This window comes from Geospiza fortis, unplaced genomic scaffold (genome assembly GCF_000277835.1).
Source record: "Geospiza fortis unplaced genomic scaffold, GeoFor_1.0 scaffold64, whole genome shotgun sequence".
Taxonomy (NCBI): Eukaryota; Metazoa; Chordata; class Aves; order Passeriformes; family Thraupidae; genus Geospiza; species Geospiza fortis.
This window is the reverse complement of record NW_005054461.1, coordinates 828926-856691: the sequence shown is the minus strand read 5'-3', so window position 1 is coordinate 856691 and position 27766 is coordinate 828926. Positions and strand designations below refer to the sequence as shown.

Genomic DNA, 27766 nt, shown 5'->3' with positions numbered 1-27766 from the left:
CTTTCCCTCTGCAGATGTGCTGAGAAGCTCTTACATGGTGCCTGATGGAGCAGTTATGCTCTACTGTGGTGTTCCTATAGAGGGATTTCCACGTTTTCAGAATGAATGAATGAAGGAGTGCACAGATTGTTACTGGATCCCTGTTTACTGAGTATCCAGGGGTGCTACTTTGGCTAGACCTTCCTATTTATAACACACAAGAAAAAGGATGAATGGTAGCATTGAGTAAGGGTGATCAGCATCACAGCTTCTGCTGCAAGACACTGAAAATGGGCATCACTGACCTGTGCAGTTTTCTGCCTTTTAGGGGTGAATGTATACCACCAGCAAGTTTATTTTGTACGTCTGTTAGGCTCTTATATTATTATAAAATCAACGACAAAAAGCTAAAGCAACAAGGATCTTTAATGCAGGCTTCCTAAAGTTAAAACAGAACAAAGCATTGCTTCTCTTAATGTACTCTGTCTTTATACATGTGGAAATTATTAGCTTCTTATGGTAGTAACTTTGCAAGTCAGAGGTAATTTAATTCAAGCATTCCTGAATTGAGAAATTGGCAGGGGAAATGCCAAAATGGGGAAATGCCTGCCATTCAGGTGAGGGTTTGAATTGGTTTTTCATGGTATTGATGTTTGGAAGTTGCAGCTTGCACTTAGTACTTTTTCATATCATCAGTATTATAGACAAAGAAATGTCATGTTACAAATGTGTAACCAAGAAATTAATACCTGTTTTCCTTTTCTTCTAGAACATCTATTCTTGGAATTTCATTTGGGGCTGCATTTCTCTTTCTTTCCTTCATTTTGTTTATCTGTTTCGCTGGACAGCTTTTGGTAGGTATTCAAGGAAATCTAATCCATTAGTTAATGGTTTCTTTGAAATAACGTGTTCTGATTTTGCCAAGTCACTTTGCCTTTGCAGAGTACCAGTTAAAGAAAGAAGGATTTGCATACTCAGGCTTCTGTGGACATTGTTTTGTCCATGTTGGTTTTCTGTAAAATGTCCTGATTTATCTGAAAAGCAGAAAATGCCAATGCAGTAGTTGTCTGTATTGACACTAATATTCTTTTTCTCATATGAAACTGGATCATCTGAGAGGTTTTCATTATTGTTTGATAGACTGCCTTTTCAAAAATTTTTTTGCTATTGTGCTTACAGGAGGTGACTCATCTTATGATTGCTTTAATTTGCAGGACTGTGTATTTGTTTAAGTATTGTATAAGACCATTTTCTGAGTTTAAAGAATATTTCACCATAACAATTTCATTTGAAATATATAAATGTTTTAGTAAATTTCCAGTTTTGTCACTGTGTGATCCAGGTGTTATTATAATACCTATAAGTGTATGTAATATTATGCTGAATTTAAAAATGTAATTCATTATTTGAGCAAACCATTTTGCCTTTCAGCATGTCTCTCCTTTCAGTTCTCAAATAGATCCAACATAGAACTTCATTTATAATAAGGATAAGGAGTTTCAGGATTTGTAAGTGAATGCAATCTGCGTATGGCATCCCCACTTCTCCTTCTCTGTCTTTGCATAAGTTCATATAGAGAAAACTGGAAGATCTTTTATTTAAAAAGCACATGGGAAAGACAAATACTTCAGTATGCAGTAAAACAGTATGACAAGGTAGTTAAAGAAAAAAAACCAGAGGAAGTAGGTTTTTTATAATTTCTCTCTCTTATGAGGCTTGTAATTAACCAGGACATGTTTTTAATAAAATATAATTAATATACATTTCAGTTACCTTTCCAATAAGTTAGGGATGCTGCCACTGCTCAGGAATGAATCTGAAATATAGTGCAACGATACTCTAAATATTTTTAATCATTAGAGTGAGGTCTTAGAGGTATTGCTATTACTTAACAGCAAAAATTAGTTCTCAGGTAATGTTATACTTGACTTCTGTTTGTTATTGACAGTAAATTGAGCATAAAATTATGAAGTCAGAGTACAATTCTTGAATAAGCTGATTTTAAAAAAATCCTTCTAGGAAAAGCCAACCTTTTCCAGTAGGAAAAAGAGGTGCTAATGAAACGGCATCAAGAAATGCTGGTGCATACATTCTCCTGGGCCTTTTATTTATAGTGTTACTTAGGAGGAATACAAATACATTTTTCTGCATTTAAAGAAATGGCTAAGCAATATCCCAAGTCAGAGTTGTAGATTTGGGCCACTTGAATAATATCTTACACCTATATTCAATGCCTTTTTGCCCGCGTCACAATAAGTACTGTAAATAGCAACGGAGACCTATCATTGCATTTCTGATGACTTGCCAGTTGTCATGTTCTAACCTAAACAACTTGAAGAGGAGTTATTTATGTCCATGTCTTTGTGAGTTCAGCTGCTCTAATACAGAAACTATGCTGCTAAGAAGATTTCAGAAAGTTATGACCATAGCTGATGCAGTGTTGTCTTTCCTTCATGTGCATGGATGTACTTCCTAAGGCGACAAGAACCCACCTTAAGGTGACAAGAACCCAGGTCTTCCCCACAAGGTGGGAAACAGCTAACAAAACAAGCAGTAGGTTTTCCTTTCCCTTGTTCTCTCCCTAAGATTTCTTCCTTTGTGTCAAAATCCAAGCATTGTTTTGCAGCTTTAACCACAGTGACACCCTATGTTATATTTTGGTAGCATATTTATTGCACTATTGGACCCATCACTGTAAATGTGTTATTTTAGAAGAAAAAGTCTAAAATTTCAAAGAAACTAATATTGATATCTGAGTTTTCACACAACAGTGACACTGTTAACAGAAATCAGGCTTTATCATTCTAAGGCTGAATAGGTTTGGGTTTGTTTGGGGTTTTCTCACACCTCTTTTTCTAAAGAGGTACATTTTGGATTCCTTTATAGAAGGCATGTAGTAAATGTGAATTTGCTTGTGTGTACATCCCCTTGCACACAATTACAGAGTTTAAAATCACCAAATATCTCTCATCTAAAAATGCACCAAAAAGCCCAAGAGTTTTTTGTGCCTGCCTGATCATAAGAGATGAAATGTGGTGAGTTAGCTACCAGGCGCTCACCCAGCTGCTCACTCACTCTGCCTCACTCAGAAGGATGGGGTAGGAAAATGCAATGGGAAAGCTCATGGCTTGAGGTAGGGCAGGGAGATCACTGACCAGTTATTTCCAGAGAAAATGCAGACTGAACTTGGGGATAATTGATGTAATTTATTGCCAATTAGGATAGATTGGCATTGTAAGAAACAAAACCAAACATTAAAGCCACACCATTATGCCTTCCTTTCCCAAATTTACCTTTGCTCCTCTGCTCCAGAGTCCTCTACCTTCTGTCAACCAGTACAAGTAGGGCAGAGTAGTTGATGCATAGACATTTCTCTCTGCTACTCCTTCCTTTCCCTGTTCCACCCTGCTCAGTTTTAAGGACTCCATAGGCCACAATTCCTTCAGAAACATCACCTGCTCCAGCCCAGGTCTTCCATGAGCTGCAGTATGGTCATCTCCAGCATGGAGTGCCTGCTCCTCCAGCCTTGGGGCTCCCTCTTCTGTTTCTCTCTTTGTGTTCTCTCCTCCTCTCTGTGCCCAACATTTTGGACTCACTCTTGCCCTGGTGTTCCCAAGGTGCCCAGCCAGGCTCAGGCCTCACCACCAACCTGAGCTCTACAACCTGGTACATAAACTTGCAGTAGCAGTCAAATATTTACAGGACTCTTACAAGATTTACAGAGTGGGACCTGAAATGCCAGTAAAGACAGCAAAATCTAAGTTCAGTTTAGGACACCTGGGTATCACTGTGTTATGTGTGCTTGTCTTAGTACTTTTGACACTTTGCACTCTTAGTCTTCACCTGTTACAAATGGCTGTAACCACCACAGAGTAAGTCCCCCAAAAACCAACATTGAACAAATTTCTCTGTATGATTTTCATTTCATTGGCAAAACAAAAAACTCGATCCAGACTGTAATGCTAAAATTACTAGCTCTTATGGAATTTAATTGCAATATTGTAAGAATAGATTTATGCTCACTGTTTCACTCTGAGTTTATTAATTGATTCTGCTGTTCAGCAGCACTGCAGCGTGGCCCAGCTCGGTCTGGGGTGAAGTGATAATTCAGCCATTAGAGAAGAACAGGAATTTTTCCATCAAACAATGTAGCACTGTAGTAGCACAAATAAGGAGGTTACAGACTTCCAGAGCCTGACTTTGTGGCATCCCCTACTGGTCTTGGGCAAACAGGCCAAGGACAGGAAGAGCTGACAGTTCTCACAGAAACAGTCATTTGCCCATAGGCATTAAACCTTGCTCAGTCCTAGCTAAAATGGCATATATCCTGAAACTTGAAAGGAATTTATATCTTCTATATTCGAAATTTTTTTTGTGCCTATTAATTTTCTTTATGTTTTTTGTTTTTTGAATAGTCACAGTATTCAGAGATACTCATAATCATAAAGATTATGAATATTTTTAGTCATAAAGATCCTTTTTGTCTTATTTTTTCATATTTTAAATGTAAGCCCTTCTTTTTAATTAACTTAGCATATTTTCTTTGAATTTTCCTTGAGATGTTTCTTTCCCAGATGCAGGAATAGAGGACAGTGATTGTCCTTTAGCTCAGGTATTTTCTGTGTCTCTTCTCTTTATCTTCTTGAAAAGATGAGTTCATAGAATGCATGTGAAATGCCTCAGACCTGATAAATGTAAGATGTGTTTTACCTCCTGCTGTGAAGGCAAGGAAGCAATCATCTGGTACCTAAATGATACATTGGAAAATAGAATGCATTCAGTGTGAAAAAAAAACCATACTAAACATGTGAAGGAAAGATCTTTGGAGTAGCTGAGGTAGTTAGCCAAAGTATTAATCTCAAGCAGATGTTCTTTATGCATTGCTGCAAGTACTGTCTCAAAAATCTATCTGCATTACCCGGGACATACGTGCACTTAATTGATGTGACAGTCTCTTTGTGCCACTAACATTTTATTATTATGAAATGGTTTTTTTTGCTGCATATGTTTAAACCTTGCAAACTTGTTTGACTACTTACGTTAACAGAGAAGATAGAAGTAATGCCATCTCATCTGGATGTGTTTATAGTCTCTCTTAGATGCCCAGTTGAATCACAGAATTAGAAGAACACAATACCAAGAGAATAAACAGCAGAAAACAACTAGCCCTGTTCCTGCTAGAAGAGAGCATATTATTTACATCACATCGCTGCATACAGAGTGATCTTTACCTTTTTTTTTTTTTTCAGGGGTTTTTATTTCATTTTGAAGCAATTGGCATTGGTACTTAGGTACAGTTATAACTACTCTGTACACATAAGACTTTTAAAAGCTCTGTAAGGAGAGGAATGTCAGCACCAGCACTACTTGGAAATTATTTTCAATCTGGAATTTTACCTTTGACATGAGTGTCTTTTAATGCAGATGTAGATGAAAGATCTAGGCCCTTTCATTTCTTCAATAGTGAGGCTTTGCCTGTAAATGAAGATTAAAACAGGGATGTTTAGGCAAGGAGAACCTAAAGAGGCACTTTGGCACCTACAACAGGGTCCATGAAAGACGCTCAGCAATCTAAAAGTCATTCTGATGAGTCTCTAGCAGAGGCACTATGACAGCAAATCCATCACCACTTACTTAAGTACCATGTTCAGACTTCAGGAATTGTTATAAGTGTACTGATTTCAGTAACAAAAACCCTTCTTCTTACTGAGCTTCTTGAGTTACATGTTTATGACATTAGTTACATGATTGAAGCCAGCTGAAGAATTTCCTAACTTGGTGAAAGCCACATTCTTTATGTCTGCTTTGCCAAAAGAAATCTCTTTTAATAATTCTTTAAATCCAGCAATGCTGCCCTTTAGTGTTTTTGCCCATGATGAGATTGTAAGTTAATTTCAAATACCCAAGTGTGCTTCCTAGTGTACAAACAATTTTTCCTATTATTATTAAAAAAGCAGGAAAGCAGAGAGCATCCAGATTGTTTTCAATTGACTGTACATGTATTACCTGAGAGCTGATACCTATGATGTGCTAGTGCTGGAATATGGGCTCAGATCAGAGCTCCTCTTGTGTGAGACACATTTTGGATGGTACAATCTCATTTGGAGATCGAGACTTGGCCAATTTAGAACGCAGCATTTGGAAATCCTTCCTCTAATTCAGTGCCCTGAGCATTGTCCTTAAAACGTCATTCAGGTTTGATTCTTCTCAAAACTAGTGGCTCTTAAATATTTCCTGAGAAAAATTAAAACCTTGATGGGAGGGACTGAGAACATCTTAAAGTAGCATATAACACAGTGATTGTATGTTTTCTTGAGTGAGGAAAGCAGCACAGGAAGTGCCAGGGCTGAACTCTGACTGCCTAAAGGCATATTTGTATTTACTGTTACATATTCACTGTTGTTAGATATTTATCTATTATTAATTAGCTATTATTAACAGACATTTAGAATAGAGACTCAACAAGGTAAAGGCATGGTCATGCCTCTATGGGGGGGGAATGATGCCTTAAGTTTCCATATTTTTCAGATTCTGCACTGCCTTAGTGTGTTACTCTGAACTTTATATAGCATGTTAGCAAGTTCTCTCCACAGTTTAGTTAGACAAAACAATCCTTTTCCACTCTGAGAACCATAGTCACAGCTTGGGGCACAAAAAGTGTAAACAATGGCAAATTGAGAGCAAATTGGGAAGATGGGACTTCGTAACCTGAAGCTGTAATTGGATAATTAACCCCAGTATGTAAATGGACCAAAACTTACAAAAGTGTGAAAACTTGTGACCGATCATCCATCTTGCATCCATCTTGGGTCCATCTTGGGTAGAGCTATGGCCAGGCTCTTGTATTGCCCAAGGTATATCCTTTGAAGGCCTTTTAATAAATACCTACTTTATTCCTTCTTAACTCTGTCCAGCCTCTGTTCCAGGTCAGCCTGGATCACTGACGTGTTCTTTCCTTTGAATGACACAGCTGAAGTGAACCACATGGCCATTTTAACATGGCCTATTGTAAAAGATAATTAACACTGTAAAGTATGGTGAAATTAAAAACATGATGCTGACTTTAGTTTTTGCTGTTATTTCTTTATTCAGGATTCTAGATTTTGTCCAGTCACTTGCATGAGGTAGAAATTGAGTAGACCTTTCACCTGGATGCATTTTGTAAGATTCAAAATTCCTGGCTTAGATTTACAGGTGTCACCATGAAATTCAAAATTTGATGTTACAGTACTTGTTTTAGAAGTACTTTGGTCCTTTTTGTCAACATTAGGAGCATTGATAAGTATGTGAAGTAAAAGCTTGTGTCTGTTTAGCAAAATCTCCCTTCTCCAAGCATAGGTGACTGCAATTGCTGTCAGCAAGTTCTTTGGGTTTGAACTTCGGTGTCTTCTTCAACGCTGAGTGAAAACAAGCATGTAGAAAAATTTGAATTTTGTTTTTCTTGATTACATTCCTTGAAGCATCGGTATTGGTAAAATATCAAGTTGTATTTGAATGCAAAATGAAAAGAAGAACAATAGACCTATAGAAAATCTGATTCAGTGGCTTTCTGTAAATAAGAAGTTTTCAGTGAAGATGTTCCAGCCTCAACTAGCATGTGAAGAAGTGTGACAGCGCTTGAAACACTGTCTTTCATCTACAACGTAGCTGTCACAATCAGTTCTCGCACCAGTTCCTTGATCCACTCAGAAAGACAGCATTCATCTAATTAAATGCTGAAGTAGGTTTTTGTGTGTGGAAAGACAACACAGGATACATTTTTAATGTCCTGAATATTCAAAATAAGTTATTACTCATTATCATGCTGTGCTGTCATATCAGATTTAACATGTTCAGATGAAAAGGTAATACATTAGTCACCTCTCATACTACAAATACCTATTATTTCTAGTCAGAAAATGATAAACACTGAACCATATTCTGCAAGCTCCACTTAGAATAAACACCGTGATACTCTCTAATGCTACTGAGATCTGATATTTTGTCCAACTTGCATGCTTTCAACAACTGATTCTTTCTTTAATCTCATTCTCCATTTTATTCAGAAAATTGCAAAGGAGACATAACATTTACAACAAAAAATGTATGATGGAATCAGCAAAATAAACCTGCCTAAGTCTGCTTTTAAGAGTGGTTTTAATGATTACCCCCACCCCTCCAGTTCTGCTTCCAGGGATTCCCCAGATTTTCAGCAGTACTGAACTGCTGCAGTAGGACTACATATGGGCTGGATCTGTACTGCTCAAAAGTGAAATTAAATTTCAGCAAATCTGTTGTTCACACAGAGAATTATTATTCAAAAGTGTATTTTTTCATGTTTTCCAAGGAATATCTACTCAATGGCTTAAAAGTTTTAGGGTTTTGTCACAAGTTTTCCTTTCAGCACTCTCACTGGCTTAACAAATAAGGTGGGAAGGGCAGATGTGCCAAATAAACAGGGGTCTTCCCCCTCCAGAACTCAGAGCTGTGCATTAAACAGACTGGTAAGAAATACATTACTCTGTTGTGCTTCTGTTTCACAAGTGGAAATAACTACCTAGAACGTAATTTTTAAATTTGCACTCATAACTCACATTGTTCTTCTGGCTAGAGCCATCAGTGTCTTGTAATTTTAGGAAGAGCAATGGAAATAATCCCTCTTATTTATTAATCACATTGTCTGAATGATATATTGTTTCCTGAAATTTATGTTGTTTTCCAGACCTGTTCTAAGTGATAAAGTTGCCTTTTTTTTTCCCTTAATGATATCAGGAAAACATTTTTTTAGAGAAGTGTAGAAAATCAGTCCAATAAGTTCCTTCTTGCTAAAATATATTAGCAAGGTCAGGTGATATTGTTCAAAAATCTTGTAAGCAAAGAAAAATTGGAATTACTGCAAGGCATTTTAGGACAGAAGTTACATAAGCCTGTACCTGTTTTCCAGGCACTTTGAAAACAAAGGGAGTTCTCAGCAATACATGCTGTTCTCAGCATGGGCATTGCTAAGTAGTCTCAGCAATTCTATACTGTAATTTTTTTCAATTATTACTTTCAATACTTGAAGAAAGTTCAAATTTAACAATTGGAACTATTGATGTTAAAGTAGAAAAGTTTGAAAAGTCACTATCATTTGATGCTGACATTCTTGTATTTAGATACTGGAGTTCAGCAGAGATTTTTCTGTGTGAAAGTTAATTTCATCCTCAGAATTAAAATAACAGAAATTCATACGAGCAAACTCAATTTACATTTTGTAGCACTACTAAAACACAAAAGCACCTTTTTTGCAACATTGTTTTGTGTTTTTTACTGAGCCGTGGTTTTTCAAGTTTTGAAATTGAAAGTAAGGGCTGCTAGAGCTTGTTGGGCCCAGTGGAAGTCAGGAGCTGGGAAATGCTCCTTCCTGACCCACTGAAGCAAAATTTGATGGAATTCAAAACTCAGGGAGGGGATCCTCCTGTCCCACTCCCATTGAAGTCTGAGGTGCAACCTGTAGTGAGGCTGGGCATGTGTTCCCAATAGGAATACAGGCATATACCGTACACAGAGGACCAACCACAGAGATCCATGGACAGAACAGCTCTCTTACAGCACCCATGTAACAACATGCAGCACTCATGTAAACTTCATCTACACTGATGGTCTAGTTCCTTCTTTCTGGAGGATCAGGTCTGATGAGATATACACTTCCTGACTGCCATCATTCACAGGCACGCTTTCACTCGTGGGTCTGACATCTGGAATTTTAGTCAATACAATATCCACACCCAGGCTCCTACCCCTTTACAAAGTGACTAGCTCAACCCTTGGGTCTTTCCAAATGTAGATCTCCTGCTTGCTAACCAGTTCTGTTTGAATTTGCTTTGTGGTTACACACACACTCCCCTACACACCCTGTGTGTCCCCTCAGGGACTGGTCTGAGACAGTTCAGCTCATGACACCCTCAGTTGCTCCCCTACATGATCTCTCTCCAGTGGCACCCATCCTGTGCCCCCTGCCCTCTAGCCCAGCATGAAGTTTGCTGCCATTCACACACATGCAGGCTCAGAATAAGGACTGCACTTACAGAGAGGATGGTTAGAGGCAGAATTTAATAACAATATGCAATAGACTCGTTTAGAGAATTGTTCACCTGCATCCATTTCCTTTCATTCCTTCTTGTCACCATATACCTATATTTGTACATCTCTGATCCACATTTATGCCTTCCTTTCCTCTCCTGTGTCCTGTCCCCTAAATGCCATGTAAGTTTTCCACACACCCACAATGCCCTTAAGATATACCATCGTGTTTTACACAATTCCAAGTTTCTGCCCACTAGCAAAATTACCTATCCTGTGCTAGCCTGCTAGCCTTTTAAGCAGGAATCACCCTGAAAAGGCAGGGCATCCTGGAAAGGAAGATTTTTTCATTGAAGCTTCCTGGTAGGTTTCCCATCAGAAATCATAACTGCAGCAACCTCTTTCAGTCATCTTAGAAGCAGCAAATTCAGTGGCTTCTGTTGATGATGTTACTCATCAACTGTCATTGCCCTTTTGATCATCACCATTTGTGTTTGATTTGATTATCCTCTCATCACACTGCATAAACCCTGTAAAATTCATAATACATTATATCTTGTCTAGACCATATAATTTATTTCCATCATTAGCTTATTTTCTTGGACTTTCTAATCCTAAAGGCTTTCCTTGAACAGTATGTAATGTAATGTAATTCAGAAAGAACACAGTGTACAGCTTTACATATATATTTATATATATATATATATATATAAATATATATATATAAAACTTCTTAGATATTTTATATTCCTAGTACTTTCTCAGTGTACTTATCTAGTTTTCTGTGTTTAATGCAATTTAAACTTATCCAGCTGCTTTTAAATTTCCAAGAAAATCACAGAACAATGTAGGTTAAGTTGTAGTAAAACTCCAGGTGAGCTATAATAAAGGTAAAGAGTAATTAAGGCACGATTTCATGACTGTTTTAATTTGCCATAAGTCCATGCTCCCTGACTAATCGGGTTTAAGGCAGACTAGACAGATAACTGAATGATTCATTTTCACTCAGATCCATTCCCTGCATCCATCAGAACACTTCCCTTCTGTAGCAACAGCAGCAATCAATACTTTGTGCTTTTTACTACATTGAAGTGGGAGGGATGACAAAACTTTTGTAAAATCTATGTGTGGTTTCAAATTATCTTGAAATTTGCTATGTACTTAGGACTGAAGAACAAGGTTGAGGAATTCAAAAAGGCTTTTGAACAGGAATTTTTTGTTCAAAAATTCAGATCCTTTGAGTTTATGTTTTTGGGTAGGTTTTTAGTAAGGGAGACGAGTAATGTTTATATAAAAGCTGCCTGATATTTTCCCTTTTTTTGTCCATCCTTAAGATTCCAGTGATTGTTTTGGCCTTCCTGGAACTGAATTCAGAATCTGTCCAATTCAGTATGCTAAACTCCCTGTCATAAATGGAAACAATATGGGAAAAAAGCTCTGCATATACAGTGGATTTCTCTGAATAATGTATAACTAGGAGCAAAATACTTATGTGCAGCATGATAAAGATTGTCATGCAAAATGCACTCCACATGTAGGGTAGTGGTGTAGTTTAGCATGATGTGCCATAGCTATTGAACCTGAACTAATAGATCAGGGCTCTAAATTAAGTCCTATGCTTGGTAGTTTTTCGTGCTTGAGTTCCCATTTTTGAGACTTTCTAAGCTTGTATCTCTGCTGATGACTGGGGCAAGGGTGCAAACGATATGCAAAGCCATCTTAGATAATGTTAAGTAAATAGAAAACGCACATTGAAAAAAACAATTATTTTTGTGGGATTGTCATGTTCCTTAAATTTTCTTTGCCTTTTTTACAGGGGTTTCCATGAAACTGAGTTTGACATTTGGAAAGGGCACAAGATGCTTCTAGGCAACCTTATCTCCTCATTGCTAAAGTTTTGGGAAAATTAATGTTTATTGGATGTGTCACAAGTCGTTGTTTATTCTCTGTGAGCCGCTTGTACCTCTAGGCACTATGCATGTATGAATGGAGACTTTGCAATGTCTTCTTAGAAACAGATTAAATGAGTCAGAGTTTTTTTATTGTTAATTTTTCTCATTATACAAGAAAACTTTTCTATTTGCTAAATATTTTTGTGTCAAATTTTACATCCATTTTTTTATGAAATGCTTATTTGCCTTCTGGATAGTTTTAGGGAAGGTTGCTTTGCTTTGCTGAGTTATTTTCCATTTAAAATAATTATCAAATAAGACTCCAAAAAGATGAAAGAAAAGCCTGAAAGCTTTCCTGTTTTGTGGGCTGCCAGGGATACACCTAGCCTTTATTCTGTGTCAAAGACTTTGCAGAGTCATTACTTACATTTTGAAGTTTCCAGGGGCTACTAAACATGACTCTTTCAATTCAGTCAAGGCAGGTCAGTTCATTTTCAAGGTTTTGATGCTGTTAAATGTAACGACCCTGCTGTCAGCTCTGTATTTTGCTATTATTAGTAATATGTATTGAATATTTAGTAAAGTATTTGCAAATTATAATTATTTAATGGAAGTGATAATATGGCAGATATTTTAAATAATTTTTTCTTTCTGTTCATGTTTAATCATGATCTGTCATTCTCGTGAGACTATAATAGTTAAATAGTTCTCTGCAATGCTGTAAGATTATTACTGCTCTCAGTCTTGAGATATCTTAATTATGCCCTTGTTTATACTAATGAAATATACTAAAGATCTTTTTTTTTCTCTTTTCCAAACTGTTTGCACTTAGCAATGTAGCAAGAAAGCATCAGCTTCATTGTTGTGGATCCTGAAATCATCTGGAATAATTGCAAACCGTCCTTGGCCAAGGATCACTCTTACATTGACAACCACTGCTATAATATTAACCATGGCTGTATTCAACATGGTAAGGGAAAAAGGGGTATTTTTTCCTGTTTTTTATCCGTTTAAGATTTGTTGTTGTTGTTGTTATTCAGTATTTGTTTAGATGTTAAATTTATGGCCTGTTGCTATGCCAGGAACCTGCGTGGTAATTGCCAGAGACAGAAATGTAAAGCAGAGCAAAACAAAACATACTGTGTAATTGAGACCTCTGCAAACAGGATGCTCAACAAGAGCTCAGACCCTGGCTAAATTTGTTAAAGAAAAATATTATTTATAATGAACAGAAAACAATTAAATCTCAGGGTTGAATTGCATAAGTCCCTTAGTCATCTGTGCATCGCTTAGAAAAGCAGCATTGCTGAGAGAATGAAGTATCTCCGCACAGGATTTGTGGAAGACTTTGTGTGAAACAAACCAAGCTTTATTCAGTTTTATGATGCTTCTCTGCTGACCCCAAAATTATCATAATGTATACATTATTGGTTTCACATGCTTGATTTTTTTTAAATAAGAAAAAAATTCAAAGTTATGTCAAAACTTCAAAAGTACTGACCTACAAATTCATTAGGGCTTATGTTTATTTAAGTGACTTCAACATGTGCTTTTCTCTCCTAGCAGAGAAAATCTATGTAATTTTATTATTCTTTTGCAACTATAGAGTAAATTACAGAGTAAATCTGTAAGCAATTATAGAGTAAATCTGTCATTAGTTTGCCTAAAGCATGAATCTTAATGATCTCATTTAGTCTGAAAGGTCTGTTGTGTAATGGGATGAGCAGTACATGGGATCAAAAGTCTTCCTTTGTTTTGCCCTGTTGGCTAAGGTGGATTCTGTTTGTAAACCTGTGAAAGTGTTCAGTTCAGTTCTGCATCTGCAAAGTGGGAACTCTAACCTTTATTTAGGCAATGTTTTCATCACAACATCAATGCATAAATACTCACGTTTCAAGTGAGTGAGGTTCAGTGCTTTTGAAATTGCAACCCTAATGCTTGCTTGAGTTGCTGGTACTTTTGTTACTTAGGATTTATAAAGGATTTAGAGATTGATAATGCCTACACTGTTTTATTTTGTTTTCCCACATTTCAAGGGACCCTTAATCAATCATTTGTTACACTAAGTACTAAACTTGTCCAAATGATGTAATGTGGACTTTTAAATGTGAACACTTGAAATCGTTGGTAGAGTGTTCTCTCTATTTTACTGTTAAATTTTTCTAGTCTTGTTAATGTTGGTTTTCTGTTCTTTCTTTTTCCTGCTTTGTTTGAAGGAGAGGAGAGAAGCACAAAACCAATTCCATTTCCAAAATCTAAAATTCACCTAAGTGAATTTAGTGTGTAAGGGTGGGAGAGGAGGAACTCAAAGAAGCAGTGGCTGAAAATGATATAAAACTGAATATAAATTGACTTTTCATCAGTGAAAGCAGTTAGCAATGGAAACAATTATTCCAAAAAGCTGTTAATTGTCCATTAGCTGAAATCTTTTTTAATTATAACCTTTAGCCATGCAAAAGTTATACAACAGCAAAAACCTCAGAGATTTAGTAACTTGTAAAATGAAGATCAGGCTAGATTTTCTCTTTTTTTAAACTCTGTAAATATATCAGAAGAAAAGAAAGAACCTACTTGGGTTTAAATTATACATTGATTTAGGCTTCATGTGTATGGTTATTTATTAAGTAAAAAAATGTAAAAGGAGATATAGTCAGTGACTGTTTTTTGCTTAGACTAAAGTTCTACTAGTGCTTACAGCCCACTTCAAACTTGGCCTTCAAATAGTTAAAGACATTCTAGCAGAACAAAAGGAGTTGTTCTGTACATAATTTTTAGAGAAAGGTTTTAATTTTATTGGCTCATGTCCAGTTTTATGTGGACTGAATGTTACAGTAATATCTAATAGGCTGTATTTTAAAGTCTTAGTGCCTTATAAGCAATGTTACAGAGTTACAAATAATAATGTTCCAGGATATTCATGAGATGGTAATTTTAAGTACAATTCCCACCTTGAAATTAAACCTTAATAGTTTGACTAGCAAAAATGACTTTAAATGTGATTGTGAATTTTGCATTAGCAAATTGTGGGAGAGACTCTGAAGTATCATTATTATATCTCCAAGCAACATGTACTTAATAGCAGAGTCCGTTAACTGCATTTACTTCCATGAGCCATTTCAGTAGCAAAAGGCAAAATGTAGCCATTAAGATTTAATGGAGATAAAGAGTGTCTAACCATGCCACACCTAATAAATCATCATTAAGACCAAAATGCCAAGTAAAACTCAGTCTTCATGGTAGAGGGAGGCTGGAGAAGAGTGGGGGTGCAATTTTATTTGAAATTGGCTGTTTCAGCGGATGTCTAAATCTCTTGTTCAGGTTTGAGACACGTGTAGCCCTGATCAGCAAAGGGAAGTTAAAAACCAGCTAATGTCACATAAGTATCAAATAGTTCTGAGCTGAAAGGAAAGGGTAAGCATTAGATTTGGTGCTAGATAGACAGCAGGACATCTATCAGTGGCTGAGGAAAGCTGTTTTTGCCAAGCGGATCTGCCTTAAACTGATCAGGAGAAAGAATCCTGCATGGAGCAATACGGGAGGCCCAGAGAGACAGTAGGACTGCATGATTGTGAAGGGTTAATACTTGAAAACTGAATGAATGACTGCAGGCAGTATATCAAATTATTGTGCCTTATCATCCTCTGGGATTCATTAGATCTCAAGGAATAGTGCATGACAAAAGAGTCCTGCAACAGCTCTTGGTTTCAGTGACTTCTGCCTCAAATACATGAATGGTTCTTGGCACAAGCAACAAGATCTCAGGCTTGTACTGTCCCACTAAGTCTTAATTACGCTAACTACCGGCTTTAGGATTCAGGATCATAGACTCATTGAATAGTTTGGTTTGAAAAGAATCTTAAAAAGTCATGTAGTTCACTCCCTTCCCCCCACCATGGGCAGGGACATCTTTAACTGAATCTGATTGCTCAGAGTCCTGTCTAACCTGACTTTGAGTGTTTCCAGGAATAGGACATCCACCACCTCCCTGGGAAACCTGTTCTAGTGCCTCACCACCCTCATCATATATTTCCTTATATCTAGTCTGCATCTATCCCGTTTTAGTTTGCAACCATTACCCCTCGTCCTGTCACAACAGACCCTGCTACAAAGTTTGCCCCAATCTTTCCAAGGCCCTTCAGGTACTGGCAGGTGCTTTAAGGTCTCCCTGGAGACTTCTCCAGGCTGAACAACACCAGCTGTCTCAGCCTGTCTTCATAGGAGAGGTGTTCCAGCCCTCTGATAATCTTTGTGGCCCTTCTCTAAACATTGCTTGTTTTCCTGTCCTTTCATCCAGTGAATTTTAGCAACTGGACTGTTTCCTCTCAAAGAACACGTGTTTAGAAATGTGAATACTGAGAGAGGTTTGAGTGTTTTTGCTCCATTGGTTATTGCACATCTGTGAGCCCAAGCTGCTTTAAATGATGCAAGTATTGGCCCCCTCTAAGCCATGAACGATCCTGTGTTCAAATAATGACAAATAATTAATCACACCTGCTTTCATTCTCATAGTGGAAAGTTGGTTTCTTTAATAAATCTTCCTGTTAGTGTAGCTGACTCTGTTGGTGAACTTGTATTTTTTAATTGTTAAGCTTCTTGGAAGATACACTCTAATTATACATCCCACAGTGCCTGGCACATTGAAGACCCTGTTTTGGAGGGTGCCTAATGCATGTGTTTTGAGAAGAATAAACAGACACTGTCTAGAGGTTGACCTGGCCATGGAGCTGGAAGGAGAAAGCACAGCTGAAGAAGTGTCATTAAAGTGGTACTTGCAGGGCCCAGTCACAAATCTATTCCAGGATTTAAGGAACTTTAAAAAATCGTATTAATCTAGGTATACTGGATTAGCAGAGATGCACTAGCAGGTGAGATACTGCTCTGAAATCATGTTTACAGCAGTTCTGGTTTCTTTCAAAGGTATGGGAAGAGGTAGAGTCATGCTGTCACTGCCTTTACAAGTGATCATCTCACCATATCTGTCAAATACAAAAATCATGCTGTCTAAGTCTGTAAAGGGCCAGCAGGCTCCTCATCTTTTCTGTTGGTGGGAGCTTTGAGCAAGGCAGTGACTTGCCACTACATATTGCCTCTTCAGAGGGCTAAGGATTGAATACATGGTTGCACAAAGACAGTTACGCATTTTCACTTGGCACATAAACTTTCATAAAAAAGAAATTATTGAGCAACTTTAATTTGGTCCATTTATGCCACAAGACCCCAAATAACACAGATGCATGAACACTTTGATGTTAAGAAGCCTTGTACTAACTCAGGAAAAATGCTCTAAAATTTCTGCTAAATGCATTTCAGTACTCTCTGGATTTTCATTATCCTTTCACAACTTACCAATATCTCAGCATCACCTTTATTTGGTAAAAAAATGCATAATAGTCTTGGTAAGAACTTAGCATTTCAGGCTGTCCTTAAACCTCTCCTTTTGAGTTTGGGAAGAGGGGGAATGATACTGGAATTTGTCATTCTTCACACTGTTCTTGGGGCATTCTTGTGAGGATCTGGGAATAAAAGTCCTGACTCAACTGCCAGACAAACTGCCATTTTTCAAAGGAAGCTGTGATATGCATTCTACACCCAAGTACTTTCATACCTCAGTGAGAAGGATGGCTTCTTTTCTAATGAGATCTAAACTAGTGTATTATGTTGTTTGCAGACAACAAAAGAGATGCTCTAATTTGCTCATCCCATGTTTTGGGGGGAGGGACTGTCACCACATGGCTCCCACTGAAAGCAGGCGTTTTCATTATGTGAGGCAGAAAACTCACAGCTGAGGATTGCAGGTAATGTGAACACAAGAAAAGAAAACACTGTCAGAATATATGAAGTTAAAATAAGAACGTAATGGTAGCATGCTCAGACGTTCCCTGGCAAACATTGGTATTCATAAAAAATACTGCTTTCATTTGAGTCATTTGTGTGGGTGTGACTGCTTAGTAGGACTGAACCTACTCTTACAAAAAATACTATGTTGAAGAACAATATGTATCTTCAAAGCATGATAGCAGAGGTAGGTAACTGATGAGAGACAAGAAAGACAAGTGCAAACACATCATTCAGAAATAAGTGTTGTTTGGCTCATGGCAGGTGACAACACTTCCATATCCTTTTTTTTCTCCTTTTTATATTTATTAATATATGCATAGGTATACCATCTTTCATACTGTGTTATGTGTATGCAGGTAACATTTATAGGTCAGAAATGCTTTGTGCAAGGTTCAAAACCCAAATTAAAATGCTTTAATCTAAATTAACATATATAAATATGCATGCCATATGTCTTTCTGTAATATAATTGTGTTTGAGTTCTTCAGGTTATATAATCTTTGCTCCGGGGACATGCAAAAAGTGGGATTCTGAAACTAAATATTTCATGTCTACAGAAAAAGTGTATCCACTGTTAGAGGGATGTGGTTCTCTTGGCAAATGCCCTTGTTAACAGAACTTATTAAATAGCTGGGGGCAGGGAGGGAGAGTAAATCCTCAAAGCTGTCTGAAGGGCTTTTGTCCAAAGTTGTTCCAGTCAAAAGAGGCAGGTGAACAGCAGCTGGCTTAAAAAGTAACCAAGCAACTTCAGAAAATCCTTAAGTAAAGAAGGAAATAGTGTGAAAATAAGAATAAAAGAAACAGAATCACAGAATGGATGAGGCTGGAAAGGACCACAGTGGTCATCTGGTCCAACCTCCCTGCTCAAGCAGGGTCATCCTAGACCACACGGCACAGGATTGTGTCCAGACAGCTCTTGAACATCTCCAGTGAGGGAGACTCTACAGCCTCTCTGGGCAATGTGGAAATGTGTGACAGGAGGCAGAGAGCTATGAGTGGAAACAGATGACTGTCAAAAAACTATTTTGGCACTGTAATAAGTCACCTCTCTGGCATCACACCTCTGCTTCAGCCAGCAAGAGCAGTCTGCCTGTCGGATACTGTGAGCTGCCTGCCAAATGGGCAGGCAACAGCACAGGCTGGGACAAGCAGGGACCACTGCTCAGATTTGTCCCTGCACAGGAACCTGCAGGGCTCTCTCTCCAGCATGTGCATTGACAGCTTGCAGGGAGCTGCACAGGTGCACATAGAGTACCTGCATCTCCTTTCAGCAGTGTGTCAGCAGGGAAACCTGCATTCCCAGAAGCAGGAGTGTGTGCATTTCACCCACACATCCTGTGGGAAGAGGCAGATGTGCATGTAACTCTCTTCATGTGCACGTCATTAGAGTTCTTTGGGATCAGTTCTAGAAGGATGCTTCAAAATCTGTAGGTGTTCATTAACATTTTGTAGGGTCTGTTTTCATGGTTTATCTGTTCTATTTCTGATTCTGATCCTCATCTGTAGCAGTGTGGGGTATTTCCCTGAGGGGAAAAGATTCAGAGGATTCCACACTCATCCTGTCTTTGTAGTTCACTGATGGCAGGTTAATTATATGCAGTTTCACATACACAGTTATGTTGGAAAAGCAAGGGAATCCAAAAGTGCAACTGCGTAAACACAGGTGAGTGCCAGCTTGGTGTTGGTAGTAGGTGGCGTATTGATAACCTTTGCAAACCCACAACCTTGGACTTCTGTTGAAGGGATTTAAGAGAGAGAATGGCTTCAGACTCTTCTCTGCAGAGCTATAAAACATATTAAAGGGTACTCAGCGCAGGTGGTGACATGGGAGGTTGGATAGTCTTTAGAAAGGTAAGACAAGTCACTGTGCATGAGCAGCGCTGACTGCTGCCAAGGGGGACTGTGGTTCTCTGTCCTTGGAAGTTTCCAAGACCTGGCTGTCCAGAACTGTGACTGAATGACTGACCAGATCTAACATTAGTAAATCAAGAAACCATTTTGACCCACATTTAGTTGCTCTGAGTGAAGCAGTTCAGGTTTCCTCTGTAACAATATTTAAAGACAGAAATGGAGAAAGAATTTAGAGGTGGGTTACTCAGTGACTACCTGCAGGGAACAGTGTGTGAGAGGGAGGTGATCTCTGGAGCTCTACTCTGGTCAACACTGAGTGGATTTTCATATTTAGTATATAAGAGGGACTATGAAACTAATAAATTGAGGTGACAGTCAGTGTCCGTGAGGTAAGGCTTGGGATTTTAGAAAGGAAAAAGTCAGGTATGGATTTGAGAAAATAAAAAGAACTAGGATGAAATTTAGTAGTAAAAGGTTCAAGATTATGGTTGGTCTGACAGATTAGTGACAAGAAATTCTGATACATGTTGGAAACTCATCACATGGATAGGCAATGAGTTCAGGAATTTAATTGATTAGGTGGGTTTAATGTCAGCTCAGCTGAATCACAATAACCATCCATGTGACTGCTTTTAACTCATGGTAAGTATGAACTGCATTTTCCTAAGTGAGTCCCAATGAAGGAAGGCTACCTCACATTTGCTGAGCATGATGTTAATAGCTGGGGTGATGTCCACATGCAGAATGTGTTAAGCTGTCTGAGCCCCAGCCGCATGAGATACAGTGAGCTATTAAGGTTTTGTAGCTGTGAGCAAAGGAGCATCATTCTAGATATATAAATTCAGTTTTTATATTCAATTTATTCAATACATATAAATACCTCAAAGGCAGGTGTCAAGAGGATGGTACCAGGCTCTTTTCAGTGGCGTCCAGCAACAGGATGAGGAGCAATGGTCAAAAACTAAAACACAAAAAATTCCACTTCAACATGAAGAAGAACTTCTTTACATTGAGGGAGGAAAAGGCTGCCCAGAGAGGTTGTGGAGTCTTCTTCTCTGCAGCCATTCAAAACCCACCTGGACACGTTCGTGTGTAGCCTGGTGTAGGTGACTGTGCCATGGCAGGGGGTTGGACTGGATGATCTCCAGAGGTCCCTTCCAACCTTAAAAATTCTGTGACTCTAGGTTGTATGAGAATATACTTTCTGCAGAATTGTATTAGTGCTATTACATGACTCGCTGATAAAATCTGGGAAGTGTGTTGGCAGTTTTGGTCACCCAGAAGGTTGAATTGAAAGAAATATGTACAGAGGGTGACTACTAGACAAACTGGGGGAATGAAGAGCTTGTTTTCAGGGAAGAAACAAGAAAATTGATGAGCACAATGAAGCCTGAGATGACACTAAATATTAGGACTTTAAATACTAGGGAGAGGAAGAAGCTATATGAAAATTAAAGGATGAGATTATGACAAGAAGAAAGACAAGCAAACTGGCCATGAATGGTGATTAAATGCAGAAACAGCTTAAATGTTGAGATCAAACTACTGGAATAAACATAGTCACCAAAATCTAAATTGTTAAGAAAGCACTGGATCATGGCATCAAGGGAGTCTGTATCACGTTGGTTTCCTGTTTAATTGCTGGCTGAATTTGATGCCCCAAGAGATAACTGGATCCACTTTTCAGTTTCAATTATATTAGTCCTGGTATTAATGTCAGCATTATGATATTATTGTATCAACTTCAGTAATAACTCCATATTCTTTCTTTAATTCTTCTTTTGTTTAAATAGGACATTCTGTTGAGGTAAATCCAGGAATTATTCATATTGAGTTTATTTCTTCATTGTCTGTTGGGTGTGTGAGCTTCTGATATATGAAAGTAATACAACAAAGAGCCTTTTGTCTGTTATTCAAGTAGAAAGTGTCAGATGAAGGTTAGCACAGTTGTTTTTGTTTGAGAATGCAGGAACAAGTAATCATGGTATGTCATCTTCCTTTTCCTATTTCAAATTAAAATACAAAAAATAGTGAAATACCAAAGTTAAATGGTTACATGTAAAGCTTTCTCTGCTTCCCCATTTCTGTTCTCTATTTTGACCTTAAACAGCTGTCATGCTAATGGGTTATATGTTGATTTTTTTTTCTAGTTTTTCCTGGATGATGCTGTGATAGCTTTTCCCTCAGTTCTTAATTCATCAAATGCAAGTTTTCCTAATTCAAGTAATCAGACACGGTGGTATATACAAAATAACTGTTTTTTCCTACCGGTAAGTTCATTTCACATTTCTTTGTTTGTTTACAACAATTACACTAAATTGACTGTTACCAGATCTGCTTGAAGTTAAACACCCACCCATTTTTGAGACTGCAGTAAAAGCTTGATTTTTTTTAGTCAGCTGCAACTGCATTTGGAGTAAGTGGGAAGTTCAATGAGATTAGTACTTCTGAAAATAGAGGTTTTAATGAATGTCAGATTAAAAAAGCAGGAAACAACATAAAAACAAGGAATCTCAATTCACCCATGCTAACACATTACAAGATATCAAGATAACACACAGCATCTGCAAAACAGACTGTGCACTGAAAGCCAGGTTAGTCTGCAGGCAGGTTTCCCATGGTGAGAATATTTTCAGGTGGCTGACCTGAAAATATTCACCATTTTCATCAAATGTGAAATTGTCACACTTCAGTCATTGCATATTTTGGGAAAGCTGGTGTGAGAGGGGTGGAAATAAAACTCTCATGTGCCACTATATAAACTGCTTAAGAGATCTGAACTGATCTGAAGGGGATGTCTCAATGTGAACAAAAGCACAATGGCACATGCAAGAGGAGGGGGAAGGACATTGCTGCAAAAAAGGGGGACCTGTGTCCTAGAGAGCAGTGACTCCTTCAAGTATTAGAAAAGACCTGCAGTTGAAAATGTCAAGCCATATGTTGTGTCAAAATATATGGGTTTGGGTGAATAAGCTGGTGGCAGCAGGAGGAAAAGGAAGTTTATTTCGTCTCTATGGTGAAATAATTACAAAAATGGTGTGTGCTGATTTCAGGATTTATAGCTTTTAAAGTATTAAAACAAATTGTTTCATCTACGAAAATTTGTCTTTGATAGATTGGCATAAAAATATTATGTTAAAATTTCACTTCTGACATTAATAAATGAAAAATTAAAGTTAGTAAAGATTTTAAAACTTTTAAACATCTCTCAAATAAGCATTGTTTTCATCCCCAGACACTGCAAACATTTTAGCTGGAAAAAGCTTTAAATTCCTTTTGAGTTACCACTTTTAATTTTTTTTCTTTAATCTGGGATTAAAATTTCTCTCTTTTCACTCTATAAGATATTGAATACTTAGGCTGACAAATGTTTGTTTCCTTAAATTAAAAATTTGTTATTTTGAATCTGTGTGTTAGTTTTAAGCTTTGCTTATGTCAATAAACTTTATGTGATTTATGATAGTGAACCTGACATCTATTGACTATGTCATCTAAAATGAGTGCATAAGAGCTTTGGGAATTACTTTAGCCCCAATTGATTTAAGTTCATTTTGAAGCAAAGCAATTTATTTGCCTCCTTCTCTACCCCCCAAAATAACTTTTTTGATTAGTTTAGCTTACTTTTTAAAAAGACTTAGCAAAGATTCCTCAGTAAATTATAGCAACATTTTTGTGTTTAGTTTAGTTTAGTTTTGCCATGATGCTTCTGTAGGTTCTGTGTAATAGAAGTTGATGTGTATATCTGCTCCTGGGATAAAATACAGTCCTGTATTAGTGCTGCCACCTCCACATGTTAAATAAATAGAAGTTATAATACTGGCTTCTAAAAGATGCAGTTTTGGAATATATTTTATTTGCCTAGGAAATTTTTTTACAAAATTACTTTGTTCTCAAGTAATTTTTTCTCTATAGACATATGGATGTAGAATTCCTTCTTACTTCATTGAAGATCTTTATACCCACCGAACTGCAGGTCTTAAATTTTAAGAGAAGAAACCAAATGCTTTGTGCTAGATGCAAAGTGTGTACTACCTTGGTGCAAGACACCAGACCTGTGATCCTAGTAAGAAAGACAATCAGATTCTGTAAGGTATTGGTTAAAATACCTTTATTAGCTAGCACAAGAAAGAAAAAGAGAATATATGGGCTTATGCCCCTTTAGATGCTGAGAATCTTGATTTATACAGCATGAGGTGCAGATTCTGTTTGTGGAGAGGTTACCCAGGATTTTCCTCTTTTGAGCTGTTGGAGTATTTTCTTGAAAGGGAACATTTCTATTCACTGCTTCAGCTGTCAGACAAAAGGGCCTCCATGAGAACTTGCTGCTGCACTGTTGGATAAAGCCAAGGCATCATGTTGGTAGCAGGTGGGAGCTGCCTGCAGGCTCCTGGGTTGTGATGAGTTGGCTGAGCTGGCTGAGGTTATCCTGGGGCTGGGGGATGCACTAAGCAGAGCAGGAGCCTGCACCTGCTCAGCTTCACTGCTCTATGGATTGCCGGGCTCTCCAGATCTGCTTGTTGATAACTGAAACACTGCACTGCAATGCAAGGTCTGCATTCTGAAATGTGTGGCTGTGCCACTCTTCTGTAATTCATCCACCCTTGTCGGAAATTTTCAATCTATTCTGTGTATTTGTATGGAACACTGTCAGAGACTGTTCCACTTGAAAATTTCTGGGTCTTTGTCAAACAGTATCCAGATATGGGTTCAAGACTGCCTCTCCTTGTTACTTTTTGGAAAACTGATTTCAACACTAGAATACCATATTGAATCAAAAAAGAATGCTGCTATTTTTATGTAACCATGAATTTGGAGGTTGACCTCCTCTGAAATGCAGCTAACACAGAAGTTTTATTTTTTTCATGATTCTGAACAATAGTTCTATCTATTTCTTATTTCAACCAGATCTTTGAGCAAATTACAGTAGCAGCAAAGATTGAGATGGCAGATAAATTCTGTCTGATGGGTGCTGTGAAAATTATCCTGCTTAGTGATCCTCCAAAATTAGTATACAGTGATTCAGGTTCTGTCAAAAGTGCTGCCATCAACAAGTCAACAGTAGTCCGAAAATAGCATGACTAGAAATAGAATGCTTTGTAATTTCAGAAAAGAAACTTCCTTGCAAGGTGCAGGACTGTAATTTTCAGGAAGCATTTCTGGCAAAGGGGTTGCATATTAAAGACTAAGATAATGATTCTAGAGATGATTCCTGCTTTAGCATTAATTTTGATGCTGTAATCAATTGCCAGGAAGTATTAGAAGAAAATATTTTTCCAGAAATTTAACTTCAACTATACATATTTTTTTGATATATATGAGATAGGAAAGAAAAGGCTTTTTTTTTTAGCAATTGAATGTGTTTTTATATGGTTATTACTCCAGGATTTGAGAGAAGGATTTTTTTATATTTATATTAGGCATAGGCCCTGTTAATAGCTTTGTATTTTTCCTATCCTGGCTGTTTATTAAATTGCATATCTGTGAGATGCTTAACTGTGTACTGCATCAGTTTATAACAGCTGCAAATATAGGCAATGAAATTATTGCTTCAGGCCTTTAGACATTTTTACCTTGACCTTCAGGGTAATCCTGGGACTCAAGCATGAATGAACATTTTACAGTGGAACAGGAGTAAATCTTATGTCAGTCTGCTGGCAACAGACTCCTACATTAGATTTCAACACCAGCAGTGGTATCCCACAAATGTAGATGAGTAAACCAAAAGTGTCAAAGGGTGAAAATTAGGGAGCATAAATTTATTTTTATTGGCTGTCTATAAACCATAGTGTCCCAGATTGTGATAAATTGCACACTTCAGTGGTCAGTCAATGGTTTGTTTTTTAAAGTAGCCTGAGCATTTTATTATGCATGATTTCCTACTCAAGAGCCAAATTCTAAATATTTTCCATTTGATTTCTCTTTGCCAGTATTTTATATACAGCTGCATATTAGGGCTCATTTCCTGTTCTGTTTTCCTGAGGATAAATTATGAGTTGAAAATGGTAATAATGTTGATTGCATTGGTGGGCTACAATGTTATCCTTCTGCACACTCATGGGCCCATGCTGGATGACTACAGCAAATTTATGTATGCAATGGCACCTCTTAGAAGGTAGGTGGCTAACTCCAGTCTTTCTGAAGTTCAGTACTACCCATGGTAGCTCTTACGTCATGGAACGCACGTGTTTGGCCGTGTAATCTGAGTCACAAAGTAAAACCATTGTCATGCTGCAGCTAATGTTTGATTTAATGTCACACCTCAGAGCATTAGAATAAAAGAAGTCTGGACAAGGCATTTAAATCACACATTATAGGAAATAGAGTATGGTTTAATTTGCATTTTTGTCACAAAGGACGTTACCAGAAGTCATCACCAAGTTTGTTAAGGCCTCAGGCTGCACATCATTAAGGCTTTTAGGGCATATTTGCTACAAGCTGAAGAAAATCAGCTTCCCCAGGACTAGTACATAGTCTGAAATGCTTACAAATAAAGTCTTGGTGATTGAACAAATTAGTAGACCAACAGTGGATATTTTTTATTTTATTTTGCTGTGCCTGTGCATTTGTATCTTAAGTTTTTAGTGAGGCTGCTGAAATCTTTGTTACAGCTGATAATATGTAAGACCAAAATTATGACTCCAGTTCTTGTTATTGCTGTAAAAAATAATTTTTGGACAGCTGTAATTTCTACGTCATTTTCAAAACAAGGAGGTGATTCTCTTCTGTGTAGGCCAAGTGTATGGAATATGTCACACCAGAAAATCTGGATATTCAGATTGTAGTTTCAATATCATTTTTCCTGCTCTGTAGCAATCATGGAAAAAGATCTCACTTGAAACTTTGGGGGAAAAAAGTGTATGTTTTCTTTGCACTTAAATCTAAAGATTAAATGAACAAACCCAGGCCTTTATTTCCATTTTATTAATGGAAAGAGTATGTGTGTGATGGTATGGAGAACCAGGTTAGACTGAGCAGGTTAGACTGAGCTTGTGCTTCTGGCAGCTTTGATTTTGTCAGTCAAGCTCTGCGTCTGTTGGCATTTTCCTTCCTAAATCTCTTTACCAAGCTTCTTGTTTCAGTGGCATGAGTAGGAGAGTTCTAGTGTGAACTGTTTTCCATTGCCTTTAGTGACTTTTGCCAAAGCAGAGTTTTTAATAAACTCTTTACAAGATCTAGTTTGTGCCTCCTCAGGAAAAAAGGTATCTTGGGAGATAAATACTTTAGTTTCTTTTTCTGCATATTCATTGGATATGGTCGAGCTCTCCACAATGGAAATAGTGTTATTGCATTAAAAATCTATTTTTATTCTACTTGTATAGAATAAACCACAAATGCTCTCCATTTGCAAGTAAAAAAGGACATTATTTTTCCTAAATCCTCATCTTATTATTGGACTTCAAAATGTAGGCACATTTGCAGAGAATATTGTAGAGGTAATTAAATCTAAATAATATAAATAATGATATTTTATCAAATAATATATTGTATACTATTTAAATGTTCTTAGCTTTGTACCAGAAAGTAGTGCATATAAATTGTGGTCTTATTTTTGTGCTTGAAGTAATATTGGTTTAACTTTTGAGCAGCCTGCTTTACTTATGTTTTTATTCTACAGGCCAGGAATACTGAAGGACCTGAAGACAATGGGCTCAATTTCCTTGTTCATATTCTTCATCACATTACTGGTTTTGGGTAGACAGGTAAGACTCACACTTCTCTTCACCTGCACCAGTGGACACAATACCAGCTGCCACATGCAGCCTGTCACCTTCTCAAAGAAACACCTTTGTCCTGTTCTTTCCCATACCCTTGCAAAGGAGTGTCAGGAGCATCTATAACATCATTTTCTTTCTTGCCTTCCAATATGCCCTTAAATCTCACCAGTAACTATCACTGACACTATGCTGATAGTGTACTGTGACCATTGTTTCTCATTCTGACCAATAGTGGCTCCTAGCTTCCTGTCTTGTTCCCATCTGTCTGCTTCCATCTGCTGTCTCCCTGATTGCTTAATTGCAAGCTATTTTCTTCACAGTTATTACAATTTGGAGCAGACACAGAAACAATACAGCGTGCACACAGAACTGTACCACATGCTGAGGCCATGGTTGCACTAAAACTGTGACCCAACAGGAAACTACTCTTTTTATGACCCAGCTGTGCTT

The 27766-nt window shown here is 37.5% G+C and overlaps 1 protein-coding gene across 1 annotated transcript in view; it reads left to right on the top strand.

Annotated features, from left to right (window-relative positions):
- Nucleotides 1–27766, top strand: part of ADCY2 (adenylate cyclase 2) — a 185105-nt gene that overhangs the window by 136352 nt on the left and 20987 nt on the right. Inside the window, exons 14-18 of the mRNA XM_031062764.1 lie at nucleotides 749–833; nucleotides 12745–12882; nucleotides 21752–21871; nucleotides 25529–25713; nucleotides 27217–27301. Of these exons, the coding sequence (XP_030918624.1) occupies nucleotides 749–833; nucleotides 12745–12882; nucleotides 21752–21871; nucleotides 25529–25713; nucleotides 27217–27301 (613 nt within the window). The remainder of the gene's footprint in view (nucleotides 1–748; nucleotides 834–12744; nucleotides 12883–21751; nucleotides 21872–25528; nucleotides 25714–27216; nucleotides 27302–27766) is intronic.